The 22,228-nt window shown below is 32.1% G+C and overlaps 2 protein-coding genes across 3 annotated transcripts; one reads left to right on the top strand and one right to left on the bottom strand.

The window, feature by feature from the left end:
* Positions 1–1,054: 1,054 nt before the first annotated feature.
* LOC134232716 (AFG3-like protein 2) lies at positions 1,055–10,910 on the top strand. The gene is made up of 19 exons (XM_062714699.1): positions 1,055–1,280; positions 2,234–2,441; positions 3,451–3,532; positions 4,010–4,226; positions 4,429–4,503; positions 4,808–4,917; positions 5,455–5,515; positions 5,829–5,950; positions 6,125–6,365; positions 6,619–6,772; positions 6,996–7,125; positions 7,391–7,488; positions 7,624–7,734; positions 7,885–8,000; positions 8,170–8,250; positions 9,006–9,125; positions 9,436–9,630; positions 9,755–9,869; positions 10,484–10,910. Exons 1-19 carry the CDS (start codon positions 1,188–1,190, stop codon positions 10,618–10,620), a joined length of 2,466 nt encoding a protein of 821 aa, XP_062570683.1. The 5' UTR covers positions 1,055–1,187; the 3' UTR covers positions 10,621–10,910.
* A 2,613-nt stretch (positions 10,911–13,523) lies between these two features.
* Positions 13,524–18,415, bottom strand: LOC134232736 (proteasome assembly chaperone 2-like). 2 transcript variants are annotated; one of them, XM_062714722.1, is made up of 7 exons: positions 18,335–18,415; positions 15,528–15,699; positions 15,227–15,285; positions 14,981–15,099; positions 14,311–14,490; positions 13,947–14,067; positions 13,524–13,643 (listed from the first exon to the last, which is right to left on the bottom strand). In XM_062714722.1, the coding sequence occupies exons 2-7, from the start codon at positions 15,640–15,642 to the stop codon at positions 13,530–13,532; spliced, it is 708 nt and encodes a 235-aa protein (XP_062570706.1). In that variant the 5' UTR covers positions 15,643–15,699; positions 18,335–18,415; the 3' UTR covers positions 13,524–13,529. The 2 variants fall into 2 exon arrangements, with proteins under 2 accessions (XP_062570706.1, XP_062570705.1); XM_062714721.1 differs by lacking the exon at positions 18,335–18,415 and adding an exon at positions 18,015–18,154.
* Between the last annotated feature and the right edge of the window lie 3,813 nt (positions 18,416–22,228).

Below are 22,228 nucleotides of genomic sequence, written 5' to 3'. Positions count from 1 at the left end.
TGAGTCTTTACCTAGCTAAGCCCAAGGGTCTGGATTTGAATGCAATAAAACTGATTATTGTATAATATATCTTTATATACATAGTCTATTTATAGTCCCTATATAACCTATACAAGGGCAAATAGTTCATAACGCTACATATATTCACCGGATTTTTTATGACATTGATTTTTTATGCAACATTTACATCATTCAACTTTAATCGGAATTGTTTCTCTTTACCAATTTAGCATTACAGTAGAAAAAAGCGAGTTGCTATCCTACCAAGCTAATTTCCCCAAAGTTCACAGACGAAAAAGTCCTTGTGAAACATATCTTGCATGCGATCTTCTTAATTTGTATGCTGAATTAATTTCAGTATTTTACTGGTGTGCAGAAAGTTTTTACATATCTTGTGAATTCAACTGCAAAAACATTTCTGAATTGAAGGAGAACCTATAGTCTGCAAGTCCTTCTGAGATGCTGCAACTCTCTTTCATATTTCAATGACGGAGGCTTCAGTTATTAAAACAGCTGTAAAAAGAAGGTAAATATGTCCACAAAATACACCCTATATACCTTCAGCACATGAAAGACAAACTTCTCATTCTTTTTTTCCAGACCCTCTAATTCTTTCCATCTTTGCCCTCAGTAAAATCAGTCCAGACTCCTTTCTAGTTAACTCTACTGTGTTGAAATATTATACATCCTCCAAACACTCTCCAACCCACCCAAAAAAAGAGGCCTCTTTTGATTGTTATCTGAAAATTGAAGTTTCTGGTGACTATTTTTAATTTTTTCAAGTCTTAGATCTTTTACTCAAAATTTCTCTAATTATTTGCCTGCATTGCAACATATACCACACTATTTACTCAGAAAACAAGGACTGGACGTTCGCGTTCTTCGGGTCCATACTTTGATACTTGAAAAATAAATTTTCAACATTGAATTTTACAGAATAAATGAATGAACCATTATTTATCTAAGAAAGTGAACGAATATGTGTTTTGTAACAAGACATTTTTTTTTTCGATCGAGATCGAAGATCGTAATATTTAGTTATTCAACACACTCGGACTCTCTCTAGACTTTTCGACTTCATTTTAGTTACATAAAATGAGGGGAAATGTGACCGCAAAATGAAATGTACAAAACGCAGTAACTTGTATAAAGAAGTGTTATAAGATTTATTGGATGCAAAGAGGAAGATGTCTGCAAGATTTTTGAAGGCTGCTAAGAAAAGTGAAAAGATTTTGTATCGATGTTTAGCGCTGCAGCATGGCTGTTTGCATCAGAAAGAGGTATTTATAACCCTTTACATTGGCCTCTTTCCAGACTTATTCTTGTTCATTAATTTTAATTTTGCATTTATATGATGAAAACAGATGTAACTTAATGGTATTTTGGAAAAACGTTAGCGCCAGTGAGATTTTCTCTGCATTCCGAATTTCCTCTGGTGTGTCTTTGACGGAGACTCATAAGTGATAAATGATAATCGTGTTACTTGTAGAAAATGTTAAACTGCAATATGATAAATAAAGTTTAATTACTTAATACTTTTTTCTTTGGATTTTCTTTTCTATTTGGTTAGAAGTTTTTCAAACATTGATTCTGAATAAATTATAAAATTGTTAAACTGTCATCTGATCATTACATAATCGCAGGAGAAATTTCATCATAATTGTGTGTTGGCATTTATCATTGGCATTATCTAAAACATATTTGTTCTACAGTAAAATTAAGCTCCCAAGTGCAGGGTTCGTACACTGCAGGATTCAAAGTAATACTTAACTGTCTAATTTAAAAAACAAACAAACAAAACATGATAACAGTAGTTAATGGTCCAGTGCTGTGCATTTGTAATGTTAAAATTACATTAGAATGGAGCAAATGGACACAGGTAACGGCGGTAACTGGAACTAAGACAAGCATTATCAAGGGATGAATTCATTTTACAGCAATCAAACATACATTCCACATTTCCACTACTCATATTTTTAACATCCAACCCCCCCCGGGCACAAGTCATAATAAAAAAGCGGGGTTAGAGTCAGAGGAATCTCTGATTAATATTTTAATAGCTAAATTCTACTATTATGATATTTCTTATTCAAACAGTGGTTTTGTAACTAATTCAAGATATTGTGCCAGACCTGTTATCATGGTTAAATTTTTAAAAGTATGATGCATTTCAAGAATTTCAAATGCTAGAAAAAAAATAAATATTTTTTTTTTTACTGTACTTTTTATTTAGATAAGGCACAGTTTGCACCTTGCTAGAACCCTTGCATCATCCGGCAAATTAAACCATGTTTTAGAGGAATTAATATACCATCAAAAACTGCCAGAAGGATTTGGAAGGTTTGAAAAAGGAAAAAACACACAAGACAAAAATGAAAGTGAAGGTACTCCAAGCAAGGGAGCTTCATCCTCAGACTCTGATACTTCAAAGACAGACAGCTGTGAGTATATAGGGATTAAGAGGCTCTATAAAAGTCTATTGAAAACAAAAAAGGAGAACAAATTAGGATCATAAATATGAGAGACATTGTCAAATTAGATAACACAACAATATAGACACTGAAATATTCATTCTCAGGTGCACAAATTGGTAAACTAAATAGGCAGTTTTGTTAATTATTTTTAAAACAAACACATCTCAGAGTAAACATTTAGACAACACAATAAAAACTTTATGGGTATATACACATGTATATATGCCCAATAACAGCAGTAAAAATGATTCTGAGTTATTAAATACCATTTTCATTTTCTCCTGATTGAACATTTTAAAAGAGAATGAGAAAAAAATAGGAAAAACACTTACATGTAAATGCAATAAATATGTCATTGTCACAATTGTATGAAAGCACTGAAGGGATACATTAATTTCTCAAAAAAGTAAAAACTAATTTGAGATCTCAAATTACATAATCCATTCCCACAGATTATCAGTTCTTTCCCTCAATTTATAATTCAAAATCTCAAACTACAAAATTCATTTTACCAGATTACTAATTCTTTCGATTGATATAAAATTCGAGATCTTGAAATTATAAAAAAAATCATTCAGTTGGAGATCTTGTTTTGGAATTCGATCTCTGATCCCACAGCTCATCACATCAGCCTCGTGATTTATGCAATCCGTTTTCTTGGACTTCAATTGCATATATAATGTGTAAATTACGACTCGGAAAATCCATTCCTTTGTATGATTAAGTCAATATACATTTCTATGGAACAAATCGTTAAAACCAAGAGAATGAATATAAAAGTCCGAATAAAAACTGTATTGGTTATTTGAGGGAACGAATTTATAATCTGTGAGAATGAATCGGTACCGGGTAATTTGTTATAACTGATTGTTAATCTGAGAGAAAGGATTGTATAATTAGAGATTTCAGAATCCTTTTACTATTCATTTATAAAAGAAGTTCATGCTATAAAATATTTGAAATTCTTTTTTTATAGCAAAAGAATCTAAAGAACCAAAAGAAAAGAAAGATGGACAAGATGTGCCAGACTTCAACAAATCCCTCAAAGAAGTTTTTGAGTAAGAGTTTGCATTTTTAAAACATACTTTTGAGCAATTGAGCTGTCTTGCCACCGTTGATCGAACCCGGCTCACCGCCACATTAACATTAGTATCATTGGACATTGTGCTGATGCATGTTACAGTGACTTAAATTTCACTTCAAACTTTTGACCAGCCATATCCATCCTTATAGAGGTTTTATTATCCCTTTCCAAGTTTTCTGTGTTCACTATTTTCTTTTCGTTATCTCCCTTTAATCATTATTTGCTCTTTGTCCACACCACAACCCACTCTTTTTCTCTCAAATCTAATGATGATCATAGTGATCATATTCATTTCAAAAAGTGGGGGAAATTTGTCCATAATTGACCTATTACATCTTGTAAAAAAAAAAAAAAGTTATATAATTCAAGTTTCTATTTTGAATCCATAATATTCAAGTTGTCTATTTTGAATCCATAGAAGCTTAAAGTTTTTTGCATTTGACTTTTACAGAAATATTGCCAAAGCTGCCAAAGAAAGAGAAAAACAGGAAGGATCCGGCGGAGGGGGTGGGGGAGGGAAAAATCCCAACCAGGAGTTTGAGAGAATGGTGTATGCTACGGCATTTCTGTTTGGCTGTTTCATCATACTGTATGTTCTGAATGACTCTTATCAACGCCAAGAAATCACATATAAACAGTTCGAGAGAGATTTCCTTAGAGAGAACAAAGTAAGTAAAATTGATCTTCTATGACCATGATGACCTGAATTATCATGTCCTTTAGCAGTAATTTTCAAATGTGCTTTGTCATTTTTGGTTTGTGGTTAATGAGAGATATACATGTATGTATCAAATTGAACAAGCAAATGTTTAAGTAAACATAACTCTGAGAAGTAAAGGAATTAAACAATTGATATTGATTCCCTTTTAGGTGGACGCTGTGATAATACATGCAGACACTAAAACTGTGCTTCTTCAGCTTAAACCCCAGTTTCGAGGAATAGTTGTAAGTACATGATGTATAGTACAATCATATAAGCACTAACTCTGATCAGTTATACACTGTAGTTTAATATTAAGATATTGGTTTGAAATATTGTACAATATAAAAATATTTATAGAAAACACATCAAAACCTCATAATATCCCTGTTTCTTGATCATCTGACTAATGAATTTTAAAATAATATTCACAGATGTAAAAGTGAATAGGATTAGGCAAATCATTTGCCTATGTAACTGTTGATAACAAATATTCTAGATTGTTATTAAAAAGTCTTTTAATCCCTGAATTTTTTGTTTATTCAACAGAAAGCTCCATATTTCCACATAGGAAGTATTTCTAAGTTTGAAGACAATCTTCAAGAGGCACTAGAGGATATGGGGGCTCCAGACTCTGTAGAAATTAAATATGAACAACCGTAAGTATACTGTAGGGAAATTCACTAAGTATGTAAAACTTCATAGATGTTAAATTGTAGTTACGTAATACAATTATGAATACAGTTGAAAATACCCGGTACATACTGTATACAGGGGTATTTTCGCCCTCTTGCACTTGCGAACTATTTTACCCCTTTTAAATTCGCCCAGTCTTAGTTTTGTTTAAGAAATTATGCTGTGCAATTTGAATTCGCACCGTTTTAAATTCACCCAATCAGGAAGAGGGCGAAAGGGGCGAAAATAAAACGGGGGCGAAAATTTCCCTGTATACAGTAATTATCTAGGAGTATGTGCTAATTTAATATTAAATTGAATTTTAAGTACAATTTGGTAAAATTACAAGATCTGGATCAAGTACATGTATACACATGTGTAATCAAAGGTGCATTTACCCAGGTACATGTATCTTTATAGTATATAACTTCTTTAAATATTAAATCATTATATGTGAACACTGTACTTTTTATTATCTATTCACAAATCATTTATCTCGGTTTTCTTCCTTAATTTTACAGGTTTAGACCTGGTTTTTCATTGGCATCTCTGTTGACTTTTCTCCTTGTGTTATCAATGATGGTGAGTTGATTAAATAGTCTCAAAGGTAGTTATTTAAAAAAAATTAATATCTCCTTTATTTGTTAACTTAAGACATATCTTAATTGGCTAGTGCATATGTTTGTCTATCAGATGAATTTTTAAGATGTACATGTTCTTTGCCATTATGATGGCTGTGGAACATAACTGCCTCTCTCTAAAACAAGCCATGTTTTGATCCCATAATTCAAAGGGTATATTTTAGAGAATGGTAATTTTAAAAAAAAGTTTTAAACTCTGAAAGATAATTTTCTAAAAGTTATTTATTTCTGTTCAACTTAAATTTATTTCCTAGCGGACTTTTGCCAGAAGAGGACAAGTTGGAAAGGGGCCCGGTGGGGGAGGTTTGGGAGATCTTTTTGGAATGGGAAAATATCAAGTCAAGAAGGTCACCAAGGACACAGGGGTTAAATTCAAGTGAGTAATTCCATTTGAAGATGTGCATGTATAAAAATACTGTTAAACATTGCATTCAAGAGTTTCAAAATATACTTTTGCAAGTACATGTATAATGCTTTGCCTTGTTTGAATAATAAAGTTGCAGTTTTATTCAATTATTTGAATTCACTTTTACTCCTCTTCTTTTTCCAGGGATGTAGCAGGGTGTGAAGAAGCCAAGATTGAAATAATGGAATTTGTGAACTTTCTAAAACACCCACAGCGGTACAAAGAATTAGGAGCCAAAATTCCAAAGGGGGCCTTACTGACAGGACCCCCGGGGACAGGGAAAACTCTCCTCGCCAAGGCAACAGCAGGGGAGGCAAATGTTCCCTTCCTCAGTGCCTCAGGATCTGAATTCTTAGAGATGTTTGTCGGTGTTGGTCCAAAAAGGGTATGTAGTTTTGCATGAACTTACTTTACAGACTTCATACTGAAATTCTTTTGCTTTTGAAAGATGTTTAGAAAAATATTTTGATGTTGTTGTAGTACACTTGCATATACATATAGAGAAATTATTTAAGTTTAATTTGTACAATTGTAAATTGTTAGACTCAAGGGATGCATTTTAAAGAAAAGTAAAACTTCCTGTTCGTGGTAAAATGCCATACTGGTGATGAGTTTCAGTCCTTGCATTTTGATTGTAGATCAGAGAGATGTTTGCACAAGCCAGATCTAATGCCCCCTGTATATTATTTATCGATGAAATTGACGCTGTAGGAAGGAAAAGGTCTGGAAGGTCATTTGGAGGTCACAATGAACAAGAAAACACACTGAATCAGCTTCTAGTCGAAATGGACGGTACTTTCAGAATTATTAAACACTTTTACCTTTTTTTGTTCTCAAAATGATATAAGGTACTTGTACATCTAAGAATACATGTACTTTGTAAAGTGGGATCTGTATATATAATAACAGGTGATGTAATTAAGAAAAATCTTAATAAATATACAAAAAATATTTTGACACTTGTTTACACTTAATGGTGAAACACTTAGAATTCTTTTTTTTTTTGCTTTCTCAGGTTTCAATACCCAGGAAGGAGTTGTGATTTTAGCAGCTACCAACAGAATGGATGTTTTGGACCAAGCTCTACTGCGACCAGGTCGATTTGACAGACAAATATATGTACCCACCCCAGACATTAAAGGAAGGTCAGCATTAATTGCCAGTAGTCAAACCATTGCCCCCAAAAGTTATTGGGAGCAAGGAAATTAAATACAAGTAAAACCTTTGCAATGACTTTGTAAAGATAAGTAAATGAGTAGCTTTCATAATGTGATCTACACATGTGTTTTTAAAAATGAAATACCTAAATAAAGGGTATTGAATTCCTTTTGGAATGAAGAGCAACCACTTTTTCAATGGGGGTTCATTATGAAATAGTTAAAATATGAATCTGTTTTTTTTTTCTTTTAGAGCCTCAATATTTAAAGTTCATTTAGAAAGAATAAAAACAGAGATGGATAAAAAAGAATTGGCAAAGAAAATGGCTTCCATGACTTCAGGTTTTTCAGGTAGCTTGAATTTAATTTTACTCAAAATTTACTGTTGGTGATTACAAAAGATTTACAGTGTTTAATAAATGGGTACTATTTATGTTACTTACAAATTGATTGTCCTATAATTGATGATTTTTTTTTTATACACAGGAGCTGACATAGCTAACATATGTAACGAAGCAGCATTGATTGCTGCTAGGGAGAGTGCAGCATCCGTCACAGTCAAACATTTTGATGCAGCCATTGATAGAGTCATTGCAGGTAAAAAAAATTGTTCAATTCTCAAAAATTGATTAGTGTTTAAGTTTAATGTTAAATGTTGATCTTTACTGCATATCTATGTCTTTTATGATTGGTGATAACACATTAATGTACATGTGTAAATTTTAAATGAAAATGAATTTTTTAAAGGTTTGGAAAAGAAAACAAAGATTTTCCTGCCACATGAGAAGAAGAAGATTGCTTTTCACGAGGCAGGCCATGCAGTAGCTGGATGGTTCTTAGAACACTGTGCTCCATTACTGAAAGTAAGCCCTTCAGTATAAGTCTGATTTTAAGTGACCAGACTCTTTACATACTGTAACTGAGACCAATGCTGTATCTGTTGAACTACTCTACCTTAGAACAAAAAAATGTAACATGTTAGGCTGAGAATGATATATACATGTAATAGTTACTCATCATTTACATTGATAGGTCTCGATTATACCACGAGGCAAAGCATTAGGGTATGCCATGTATGTCCCTGTAGAGAGACAACTATACACACAGCAACAGGTAGGATTGGATGTCTAATAATACTTCTGATTTATCATGATATGTACCTACTGGTATATATGTACAGTGCTATAAAATGAATGGTAATCTATCGATTAGAATATTTACTGCAGATACTTTAATATGTAAGCCGTCTTAAAATTATTGTCTGTTTTCCCTCTCCTGACTGATTGACTTTTTTATTTTATATGGAATTTCTAATCTTGTCAACAACTATTTAAATCTAATTGATACATGTAACTTCATTTTTGAAATAATTTTGAAAATTAAAGCAAAATGAGCTGCAACTTCTGTCAATAACAAAAAAAAATTTAAATAAACTACTCTTGTTCATATTTGAGATGGAAGAACTATTTATAAGCTTCGATTGAATCAAAATTACATTATTGTCATCCTGTACAATAATGATTTCTTATATAAAACTATATATTGGATTTTATAAAGAAGTCGTTCTTCTCCTTTATTTTAGTCTAATTGATCATAAATGTTTTAAGTTACATGTACACATTTATCATAATAACACATTTTAACAGCAAAATAAAATTTTCATAAATGCAGCTCATATTGCTTTTTAAAGCATTGATGTTAGAAAAAAAAATTATTCTCTTGCCTTCTACCTACATATTTTTTTTTCCACTTGCAAGCAGGAGAGTGAAGCAAACCAAAATGTTCAAGGTGGCCTAATGAAGTATTCAGTGAAATGTGCTGTAAGTAGTGATTCCTTAGTAAATAATGGAATATTTTTTATAAATCAGATCCAAGATCAGATGTGCCTAGCCTTGGGAGGAAGAGAATCAGAAAAGCTGTTCTTTGGGGAGTATACCTCAGGGGCCATGGATGACCTGCAAAAAGTGACTTCTATGGCTTATTCACAGGTATAGAAAGCATGGATTTTCAATTATTTTGACATGCTCTAAAAAAGATTTCATATGCATCTATTGTTATAAATGAATTTTACTGTATATAGGTTGTAAAATTAGTTTTCTGAAAATTGTTTTGGCAATTGTTTTTTTTGACTGTCTTGTCTTGATAAATCTTATTGAAGTATACAATATAAATCCTGTTTTTGGATCCTTGTCTTTCTCATTTAAGTTCACAATTGTTGTTGGTATCTTATAAATTTATAAATATAGCATTTTTATGATGAGTTTAAGGAAAATAAGTACTTGATTGACTGTTTTTCAGGTGGTTACATATGGAATGAATGAAAAAATAGGTCAGGTCTCCTATCACGATCCATCCAAACAAGACCAGGGCTTCACCAAGCCGTACAGTGAGGAGACAGCTAAGATGATAGATGAGGAAGTGAGGGCCATGGTCAAAGAGTGCTCAGATAGGACCTTCCAACTCCTCAAAACAAAGAAAGCAGAAGTAGAGAGGGTAAGCATGTCATTGTAATTATACTTTAAATGGAGAAATTTCCTCATGAAGGGTTTAGAAAATGTGATAGTGTTATAGGATACTTGAATATGCATTCTGTATATGATTACCTTCCATTGAATAGGTGGCTACAAGGCTGATGGAGAGAGAAAAAATAGAAAAGGCAGATTTAGAAGAACTACTTGGAAAGAGACCTTTTGCAGAGAAGACAACATATGAAGAATTCGTTGAAGGCACAGGTTGGTTTGCTTGAACTATAGATATATTAATAATGACTGCTTATCAGTGTAGGATATTTCTTGATTCTAAGCCATGGTCATTTTAAAAATGTCAATATTCTAGATCTTTAATATGTAAAAATGTCTTAATTTAATTGTGCAGATATTATATTATTAAAGACGGGAATAAATTTTTTTATTTAATGTGTATACTAAAAAGTACAGAATTTTTATGTGCATTTTCCCTCAAGTTTGTAGTGTGTTCTTTGGAAGGTATTTTAAATTACAATGTATTTCATGGTTTGCGATTTGGCTGTCGGATAGATAAATACATGTACTGTGGTATCATACTGGTATTTATTTGTGAGGATCAGTCTTTATGGGCAACCAGAATTTCACTGGTTTCTAGGGGACATATTTTGAAGTTTACTGGTATATGTAGAAGACATCATGAAACCATACATACGCTGTAGATAATTCATGGTATGTTAATTCATAGGTTTACCATTAGTGTAACCCATGAAATGATCCCCAAAAACGGGGCCCCAAGAACAATAATGATTACACAGTATTATGTATAATGGCTCATCCATGGCAGACATGATTATTAATATAGCTTTAATTTGATATGACAGGATCTATAGAGGAGGACACGACTTTACCAGAGGGCTTAAAAGACTGGAACAAATCGGAGGAGGAGAAAGACAAGGAGGAAAAGAAACCCGAGGAGGAAACAAAGAAACAAGAGGCCGAGTCCACAGCCACCCATTAATGGGAGTCCATTGCTAGCCATGAATACCAGTCCACTGCTAGCCATCAAGTTCTATAAACTGTGTAGTGGGATTTTGCGTCATGTGTATTAACTTCAAGAAATATGGAGTGTAATATATTTAATTATTCATCGTTTTTTAAAGACACTTTCCTGAACTGTATGTGTAGAAAGTCAATGTCTAATTGTTTTGAAACATTGTAATTTATGAAAATTCAAATGTAAGAAATTTGGCTTTTTGAGTTTAAGAAATGCCATATTATTGTGATGGAACTGTACTTGTTAAAATATTAAATTTCATAAATACATGTACTTCTGCTTATTTTTTCAAATTCAGGGTTTGAAGATTCACATTTAATTTAAATCATTATGTGATATTAGAATTCAGCTAAATTAAATAAAACCAAAGGTACAAAATATCTACATATAAATACCTCAAATAAGATACTTAGTACATCAAACTTTGTCAGTTGATGCTTCTTTGGTTCTTGGCTTTTTCTCTTTTTGAAATTCAAGGCTTTATCTAAATACTAGGGACGTCAACGAGTACCTGGTTAACCGGGTACTCGATCGAACGTCCACGTATCGAATACGAAAATCGGTACTCGGTTACTCGGATGTATATTTTTGAATATTTTTAAGCTTATTTATTAATGCATTAAACAATCTGTTTTAAAACGTAAAATGCTCATTGCACTTGTACATACAGTAATTAGGGTTTACTACGACTCTAAATGACCGTTATCGCCTGTGGCAGTGTTTATACAGTAATTATCGTGACCAAGCACCTGGGGTACCTGACTTTTCTCACCTTCCGCTGCCTTCTTCCCTTATTTTTTGTTTGGCTTTAATTATTTGTTTTCACTGAACATCGTTTAAGATCCATTATGTTTAAATAAATTAGATAATTTTGTCAATTCTCCGAGAAGCTGTAAATTCTCGGGAAAAGAGCGGATGATATTACACATGCGATTGTTGATATGGTTGTGTCTGATTACATGCCAATACAACTGGTTGAAGGCAAAGGCTTTAAAAAAAACTGATGTCCATCATTGCACCAAACTACAAAATACCGTCCCGTAATATTATGAAATATAAGATCGAAAAAGTGTACAAAAATCGTAAATCCGCTCTGTTAAAAGAGTTTGATCAAGTTCAAGTTGATACTGTACGTAGCTCTGACGACTGATACCTGGTCGTCAAACGCGACAAAGAGTTACATTACAATTACGGTCCAGATTATTTTTTAAAATAAAAACACTGTGAACAACTTATGATTTTATTTTTTGTGTTTATTTGATAAATAAATTGAATTTTAAAAAATGTTATATTAAATTTCGTCGGATACGAAGTGCTCATCATTATTACAACAGAAATACATTTACGGATAAGCCTCCTATCAGTGCATCTGGTTTTATTTCTACAAGTGTTTACAATGTTTTGCAGTCTTCAATTTACTTATTCATATTTATTTACACTTTTACCGAGTACCCAGGTACTCGATCGGAAAAACGTCCGAGTAACCGAGTATTGAAAATTGACCGATTTGGCATTCCTACTAAATACATAGGATAAAGTTTATTAGGAGAGCAAGTCAGGGACCTTGGGCCTCTTAGCCCTCTTATACTGTCACTCACAAGCACTTGTTTCATATAGAATGCTAGTTTTCTACTATATAATAATTAAATAGAAATCTAACATACTGTATGAAACAAGCATCTGTGCTGTCACTGTTTTTTTTCTTTGATAACTTACGTCTTACGATCTAAATCATTCATAAAGTAATCAAAATGAAAATATCCAGTGGCAATGGGCAAAGCAAACTCTCTCCTCCTCATGATATTAAATTTTATGATTTGACAGCTTTGTTCATTTGAAATCAGTTATTTTGACCAAACACATAATCATTATTGTAGATCATTACATCATCACAAGCCACTCTATTTCCACATTGTGGGAATAGAATGGACACAAAATCCATGGCTTGGGACGATGGGATCATTAAGTGAATTTATTTTCAACAAAACTTTCAAGAAAAGACATCTGATCGTCACTGTTACCTTGACGTTTTTCTTGTACAGATATAAACATGAATTGGATTTCTCCTCTCCATCTCAGATGTTGAAGTCAAGATCTGTATTACAAGAATGTGTCTGGTAATCTCTCGCATCGCTTGTGGATCAATATTCAATCGTCATTTTTAAAATCCACAAAAAATATACAACACAAAATATATTCAGTGATAAAAACTTTATATACAAAAAAATGTACAAACCAGGTTTCTTATAATGTTGAAAAGAATGCAATTTAAAACAAGTGATTTTAAATAAATAAAGTAGCATTTGTTAAACAATAAAATGCTTTCTTTGTTTGTTATTATTAACAGTCGCAGCTACTGCAGAAAAAAATTACAAAACCCGCTTACGAGGGTTATGTATTTTTTCTGCAACAGCTTCTTCCGTTAATTCCAGTAATAACAAACAAAGAAAGACATTTTATTGTTTAAATTTACATGTATATCTGTTGAAATAATCATTTAAAGTAGGATTAAAAAGATTAATTATTGTATTAATGATGCGAACGTCTTTAGACGTTTCATTGATGGAACAGCCACTGATCAAAAAATCTGTACAGGAGACATGCCTACTGTAGTTCATGCAGTGATTAACGCAATGGGTTTTCTTAAGAAATAAAGAAAATATTCAGTGGATGTAAATATTTGGGGATTAATATCACATACCAGTAAACAAAATATGAGCAGATGGCAGTAATTGCATATACATGTATTATGCTGAGATAAAAATGCCATCAGTGTATATAGACTGGAAAGATAAAATCTGGTGAAAAATGCTGTGGCAGCAGTGTACAATTGTCATTTTTAAAGGATCTCTCTCTCTCTCTCTCTCTTAAAATTAGTGAAATAAAGTTTGATCCACAGCTGTCCCAAACAAAAGTCTCCAAGATGAAGGAATTTTCCATGTGGAGGCAGGCTTTATAATGGTCTTTCCATCCAAATCATATTTTGGCTGCAAATTGGAAAATTAAAGTTGTAAATCTTTTGCTTACATCCATCCAACTGGTTCAAATCATTGGATTAAAAACATGTTACAATTACATTTCTTGACTTTTGAAATTATAAACTTCTTCAATTCACTGTGTCCACTTTTCCCTTGAGACACTCTTTGAGAACATGTATGAAAGACCCGTAAGACACTGGGCCAAAGGAAGAGAAACTTTTTTCCATACAAGTCCGTTAATAGATGGACAAATACCAATCCTTATGATATAACCACAAAGAAAAGCCATATAATTTTCATATAGAAATTTACCTTAAAATCAATTAAATCTAGCCACAGGTTGAGGTTGTAAGCCAATTTAACAGCATCCTGTGCATTGTCTCCTTCTGCACAAAACACAAGAAGAACAACAGCAGATATACTTTCCTTAGAACTGCAACAAAAATATTTGTGTCATGAAGAACATGTGTTCAGTTAACTACTTTGATTTAGGAATAATAAATCAGATTCTTCTTTATGAATGAGGGACTCCTAATTACATTTTTGTAATAAGCCAACTTTTTATTGGATCATTCAGTGAAAAATTACTAATAAAACCTTCCATAGATTTTCGTATACCCATTATTTTTGTGCAATTTGGATAAAGGAATAAATTTTATTAAACTTTTTTACTTGCCATTCATCAAACAGGGTTCTGGCAATGCCACCCCCGGGGAGATAGAGAGAATCCTCGGTCCTCCCAGACTCGCTCACACAGGGTCTCTGTTCTAAAGGCTTCCACTGTAGAGCCTCGTGACAAAACCTTTCTTTGTGTTTGTCTTCTATATCAGAGGTGGCAACATACCTAAACTGGGACCTGAAAATGTAATTAATGTTACTGCTACCAGGATCATTTTTAGTGTTTTTCAACAATGAAATGAATCGAGTACTTCTGACAACATAATTATTGATATACAAACTAAAATAATTTTTATAAGGTTGTAAGTTTACCATTATATGATATGTATCAATACAAGCCACCCAAGAAAGTTAAACTTTTCACAATATTGCTTGCATGAATTGCATGAAATATATGAATCTTTGTTTCATTTACAAAATGTTAATTAAAGTAAAATTTTATTTCAAAGTGATAAAGTGTGCATTTCATTTTAATCTGCATCATTGGTTAGAAAATTCCTATTGATCTTTAAAAATCTAAATTACTGAGCTGAGAGTGTTTCTCATGTTTTATCATTTGACTGTATCCTGTTATCCCCCTTTTGCAAAACCGAAACCTTTGACAGATAATACTTTTCAACAAGTTTTGCTTTTTCCTTAAGTTAACATGAATGAATACTGTGTAATACCCTTGTAACTGAACATCAAGTCGTTCATGTGCATGCATACTGCTGAGTATGACAACCTTCTCAAACTTATTTTCCTTAATCCAACTTATCAACCAGCGTCGAAAACTTGGCATCTTTCCCTGAAGTGGAAGAAAATGAATACTTTATTTGAGGAAATTTACCATTAACAAACAGCCTTCTGAGATGGATTGGTAGAATGGAGGTACGTATGTATCTTTTCTTCTTTAATATATGATATAAGCTTACCTTTACAAAGGGAGCCCTCTGTTGAACAACAACCAGCTGATCTAGTTTACTTTCATACACTACAATAAAAAATGGATCATATATTCCAAGTAAAAGTTACATGTGTCTTTTTTATATGACAGTATTTTTGGGAGAGGAAGGGGAATAATTGTTGGGGGTTGCATTTTTTTTCTATTGCAAACTTTATATTCATAAAATTTTTCCATTAAATTAACAGTTGAAAAATTTCCAGTGGTTTTTATTTTTATTATTTCAGAGAGGGGGCACTAATTTAATTCTATATTTTCCCCCAAAGTCTTACCCTCACATGCAGTAACAACTTTGCAGACATCTGCTTCTGGATGGGCAAAAGGATCATTTCCAACCAAGGGCAGAATACTGTCATGATAGATGAAGCCACATTTGTCCAGCCACATGGTGGAAATTAACAAGTCAGCTGCTAGCTGTCCTACATTTCCCACTGATACTGCTGGCTACAATAAATAATCCAAGTAAATAAAAGGCAAATAAGGAAATTTATGTAACTCTGTGTAATATCAATTTCAGCAGGTGGATCGAGGCACATGAAAGATGGAGGAAAAAGAAATGATTGACCGTTATCTACCACAATTTGTCATTATTTAACCTTCTGACAGTATGTTCAGGGTTTTAATTTATAAAAACTTTGCAAGATTGAAGAATTGCGAGAAAATCACTGAAAACCATCATAAAAACATTTTTTTAAGAAAGCATGATATTGTTTTAAAACTGATAAAGATTTGTGTGACTTTTTCTACTTGTTTTTGATTTTTAACTACCAAAAATTAATTGAAAGTATAGAGCATTATGTATTGATGCAAAATTAATAGCGAGTGGCCCTTATCATCCATCATCACTATGAGTGTGAGCTCTTACAGCAATACCTAGGTGTAGAGAAATTAAGATTTAAATTACACATTGATCCAAATGATTTTTTTTCTGCAGTTACCTATGGTCCTTAGTGAAATGCATCTCGCTGCAAACTACATTCTTGCAGTAACATGAAACTCAAAAAAAAAAAATTAAATTCACCTTGATTTAATTGATATAAAGCAGATAAAAAGTAGATTAAACATTTGTGGTTAAAAATACCCCTGATCAGACTTTGTTTTGGTAACATGTAATATACATATGAAGTCATGTGATGTAGAGTTTCAGTTAATCTAAGATAAAGCTGAATAGGTGTCTACACTTGCCCTAGTGATCACACTGTCAACAAATTAAGTCTGTCAGAAAGTAATAAATTTTGGGCTCAAATACTGTCACATTCATCTTTAGTGTGATTGTGGCACTAATCATACGAGATTGTGTTGTTTCTGTAATACACAACAAAATGCAGGTAAAGCAAATAGTAGTAAAAATAGCAACCTGGAGTACGTTTAAATTCATACTGTAGCTTTTAATAGCTATATGTAGTCTTTGGACTGGGCCTATATATTGAATTCTAAAAAAAAAAATATGGGGCCCGTTTTACAAAAGGACTTATGACTGAGTGTGACTAAAATGGGTAGCCAAACCCGAGCCGGGAATTTGGAAACTGCAAACCGGTTTTTGACAATTAGTCAATTACCAAATAAATACTCATTCTTTCTTCACGAAATTTACGGACATAATTAATAATCATACGATTTGCCTTTGCTGAGAGTTTTAACTCAAAATGTTGTGTTTTTCAATGATTATTACCGATTGTACTTTTCCAGGTGACTAAAATGGGTAGCTGGCCCGGTTTACTTATTTAGGTGATTTAAAGCTTAATGCATTGAAAACGTATATGGAACATTTGCATTTAATGGATGTCAATGGACTTCAAATAATTAAATTTTTCAATAATTATGAAATTGAATGTTGATTCTTCAAATAACAGGTCCAGTACAATCACTAGATTTAGCTACGTAGGTAGAATTACCTACGTAGCTTTATTTACCTACCTCGGGTAGCTTTATTTAGCTATTTCAATGAAACTTTTCACAATTTATCTTTTTATTAAAAGGAGACAAAAAAATCGCAATTAAATGACGATTAATATTTATACTAGGGAGGTTTTAAAAAACAATCTAAAGCAGAGATAGTTTATACATTGTTGCGTTTGGACACTTTGTAGCATAACATGTAATTTCATTGTTTGGTTAACTGTCCTTTCTATTGAGTGCGGTGAGGCATGACTGAGTATGATTACTTCACATTGTGCTGAATAATTACACACCTATTATCATGTTGACCAGAACTGGACTTCTTTGTCATTTCATTCAAGGAGTAACCGTTATAACTGTCATAAAGCCCCAAAACTTTCAGAACTTTGATTGCAATTGCGCAGAAAAAGACAATTCTTCAAGAGTGATTTCTACATGAATTGTTTTCAGATGAGTTCAAAGCTGAAAATGATCACTGCATCAAAATGAGATTTTCTGCACATGCTGAGAAAAATGCTTTTTTATATAAATAAATAGATTTGGTAGCTAAATAAAGCTACCTCAGGTAGGTAAATAACGCTAAGTAGGTAAATCAAGCTACTTAGCTAAATCTAGTGATTGTACCAGACCTGTATAAAATTTAAATATCATTATGGTTGTCCATCCCCCTTTTTTTTTTAGAGCAGAGAGCTACAGATCTGCAGCTAACGGTATCTCAAGGCATGTACTAAACACAACTGGATCAGTAAGACAATATAATTTTATCGCTAGAATGTCCTATCTCGTGGCCCTTGTTGTTTACATGTACGGGCTAGATCGCCTTCACAATATTCCAGCATTTAAAAAAGCATATTTCTTACCAAGATTAAGGTATATCCTTCAAATGACCGTGGATTCTTTTTGTCTACTGGTATAAACATTTTGTATGTCTTCGAATGAGAATAAAATAATATAAACGCTCACAAAATACAAAAAATATGTTTACTCATGGAGGCCGCCATTTTGTTTGCTATGGAGAAGTGTTACAAAAAGTTATTCGTAAACATAAAAAAAAATCTTGGGGAAAACTTTAGAAAATATATATCAGTGAATTTTTAAGACAATGTTAATGTTTGTAAAACTTTTGGTCAAAATGAGCAAAATAAAAATGTAGAAAAGTTCTTGACATGTTGAATTTTACCTGTGCATGTACCCTGCATGTGATCTCAAGTGTCTTCCAAAGTTCTGCAACTGCGGCCTAGTAGTCCCAACTGTCGAACGCATTACCTAATTTTTTTAAATAGATATTTGAAACTTGAAAGAATACTTTATTTTAATTTATTGATTTTTTAACACCAATAAAGCCTACATTCATAGAAATACATTTTTAATGTAGATGAAAATTTTAAGGTCAATAAAAAATATATTGTATCAGAACATATTTCTTTATGCATCTATATATAAAAAAATTGACTGTCACAGTTAAATTAACAAATAAAAAAAGAAAAAAAGAAAGATAGATAGATAGATAGATAGGAAGATGGACAAAACAAATGGTATATCCGAGCCTCAAATTAAGTCTTTTCACGGAACATCTTCACAAACCTGTAAGCGGATATTTTTACATCTATGAAATAAATATATATAGAATTTTTAAAATGAGTTTTTTAATTTTCGTTTTCATTTAAGTTATAACTGAGAAATTACAGATCTCCGAAAATAAAAAAAAAATCTTATATTTAGAATACCGGTGTAAATATCTATTATGACGTCATAGTCACAAAACATTATACGTCACAATACCTCATTATTGACATTTTCAGGAAAGTTTTCCTAAAAAACTGCGATTTTACAGCAAAATCATCATGGATGTCGGTCAACTAAACTGTTCAAACGTGAGTACCATTTGCAACATTAATATTTGGAGAGTTTTGTATACGTGGTGTATATTCATACAGCTTTTGTCACGTTTGTCTATATGTGATTTAACTATCTCTGCGTCCAAAAGTTAATGATAGATACTAATTAGATAGCAACATAAAGACAACTCGTTTTTTTTTACATGACTCAGATAAAAAAGTATATACATACATATGTTATTAAACTTGAGAATTCTGACTGGAGATTACTGTGAAAAAAAAAGATAATCCAAGTGGAAATTAATCATATTGTAAATTCTAAATTTACTAGATGGATGTCAAATTTACCTGCACCTAGAGGGTCCGTGTAACACTTAACAATTCAAATTTCTAAAATGATTTTGAGTTTTAGAATGTTAATATGTCAGTTCAAATTTTTCACTTTCAAAAACCCAAACTGATTTGGTATACTGAATTTAATATTTTAGTTCAAAAATCTAAATTATTAAATTTTCTAAACAGAGTTTTAGAGTTTTATGTTTTTAGATTTTTACCTTAAATATTCAAAATTCAAATTTCCAAAAACAAATTTTGTATTTTAAACTTTTGAGTTTTTAAACTATCGTTTCTTTAGAAAGTTTACGCTTAACAATCTAAAATTCAATAACATTTTTCTTCTTTTAATTATTTAAAATTCACTTCAAACTTCCAACTCTCAAACGTTTTAGATTAAATTTTTAGAAATTTAGAATTTTGATTCAAACACTCAACTTTTAAATAACCAAATAACTTTCTACATTTTGAGTTTTCAGAAGTTTACTCTCTCTAAAATGATTTATAGTTTTAGAATGTTAATATATTAGTTAAAATATCTAAATTTCAAAAACTCAAACTGATTTGGTGTATTGAAGTCTAATATTTTAGTTCAAAAATCTAAATTTTCAAATTTCCAAACAGGTTTTAGAATTTTAGATTTTTGTATTCTAAGCTTTTGAGTCTTTAATCTACCGTTTCTTCAGGAAGTTTACGCTTAACAATCTTAAATTAGATTGTTAGGCGTTAACTTTCTAAACAAACGATAGATTAAAAACTCAAAAGTTTAAATTACAAATTTAGGTTTTTGAACTAAATTATTAGATTCCAATATACGAAATCAGTTTGAGTTTTTGAAATTTAGAAATTTGAACTATTATACTGACATTCTAAAACTCTAAATCGTTTTAGAAATTTGAATTGTTAAGTGTTACACGAACCCTAGAGGTTTTTTTTAAATTCACGATGGATTTCAGAAACCAGCTGCAACTGGGAGGCTTTAAAATGCAGACTAAAGTTTAACTGTATCCAAGGAACTGTTTATTATTTTTATGCCCCCGTAAACGAAGTCTCGGGGGTAAATAGTTTTTGTCGTGTCCGTCCGTCTGTCTCTCTGTCTGTCTGTCTCTCTGTTTGTTTGTCCGCAAAAACTTTAACCTTGCCCATAACTTTTGATTTAGTGGAGATATTACTTTCATATTTCACATGTGTATTTCTTGTGACAAGACCTTTCTTTGGGTACCACCAAATTTGACCTTTTAACCTTGACCTTGGAGTTTGACCAACTTTTACACAAAAATTCCAAACTTTTACTTTGGTCATATCTTTTGAACAGTAGATACCAGGACATTTATACTTCACATATATATTCTTTGTTGAAAGACCTTTTAATGAATATCAACAGCTTTGACGTTTTGACCTTGGAGATTTCCGTACTTGTGAAAAAACTTTAACCTTGGCCATAACGTTTGAACGGTAAGGGAAAATGCTTTCATACTTCACACATGTATATGTGTAATTCTTGTGAAAAGACCTTTCATTCGATACCAGGAACTTTGATCTTGACCTTGGAGTTTGATCTTCTTTTAAAAAGCAAACATTGACCATAACTTATAAAGGGTTAGGGCTAGTGCTTTCATACTTTACATATTTAATCCTTGCGACAAGACCTTTAATTTGATTGCAAGACTTTTGACCTTGGAGTTTGACCTACTTTAAAAATGTTTTAACTTTGGCAATAACTTTTGGACGGTTAGGGTTAGGGCTTCCACACTTTACACATATTCTATGTGGCAAGACCTTTAATTGGATACCAATTACCGTGACCTTTTGACCTTGACCTCGCAGATTTCTGTATTTAGGAATTTATGTAACCCTTGTGAAAAGATCCTTCATTGGATACCAAGAACTTTAACCTTGACCTTGGAGTTTGACCAACTTTTTAAAAAGCAAACCTTGACCATAATTTTTAAAGAGTAGGGGCTAATGCTTTCATACTTTACATATTTAATCTTTGTGACAAGACCATTCATTTGATAGCAAAACCTTTGACCTTGACCTTGGAATTTGACCTACTTTTAAAAATTTTTAACATTGGCCATAACTTCTGAACGGTTAGGGCTAGGAATTCCATACTTTACATATGTATTTTTTGTGGCAAGACCTTTCATTGGCCAATGACATTGAAGATTTCCGTACTTATGAAAAAACTTTAACCCTGGCCTACTTTCATATTTCACATTTGTATTTTCAGTGAGAATATCCTACGTACTTTTGGTATAAATATATTAAATTTGCATTTAAAAAAGTTTAATCTTTGCTATGTTGCCATACGGGGGCAACAGTGTTTCACAAACACAGCCTTTTTACGACAAAATTAATTTATCAGATTTTAGTTGATGTAGTATAGCGTTAAAAACAAGAGAGATCTTTTGGACGCTGAACACAAATTAAGTTCCTCTGTTTGCGTGCATGCCAAGAGACTGTCGTTCATTTGACGGAAGGGGTAGCCAGATTTAATCGAAACATATTATTTATTTTCATGCTCTTGCAGGAGAAAATATTTATTTCTAAGATGACCGCAACAATTAAGGAGAAGAACAAAAAGAAACGCAGAATGTACAACCAGTGAAAGGTCTTGTCACAAGGATTAAATATTAGAAGAATGATAGCTCTAGCCCTAACCCTTCAAATGTTATGGCCAAGATTAAAGTTTTTAAAAAGTGGGCCAAACTCTACGGTCAGAAGGTCAAAGTTCTTGATATTCAAAGGACTTTTCAAAAGAATTACATATGTGAAGTATGAAAGCCCTAGTATCTACTGTTCAAAAGTTATGGCCAAAGTAAGAATTTTTGTGTAAAAGTGGATCAAACTCCAAGGCCAAGGTCAAAAGGTCAAATTTGGTGGTACCAAAAGAAAGGTCT

Source organism: Saccostrea cucullata, unplaced genomic scaffold (genome assembly GCF_032062105.1).
Source record: "Saccostrea cucullata isolate Sc308-1 unplaced genomic scaffold, CSIRO_AGI_Scuc_v1 ctg366, whole genome shotgun sequence".
Lineage (NCBI taxonomy): Eukaryota > Metazoa > Mollusca > Bivalvia > Ostreida > Ostreidae > Saccostrea > Saccostrea cuccullata.
This window is presented reverse-complemented; position numbering and strand designations above follow the sequence as displayed.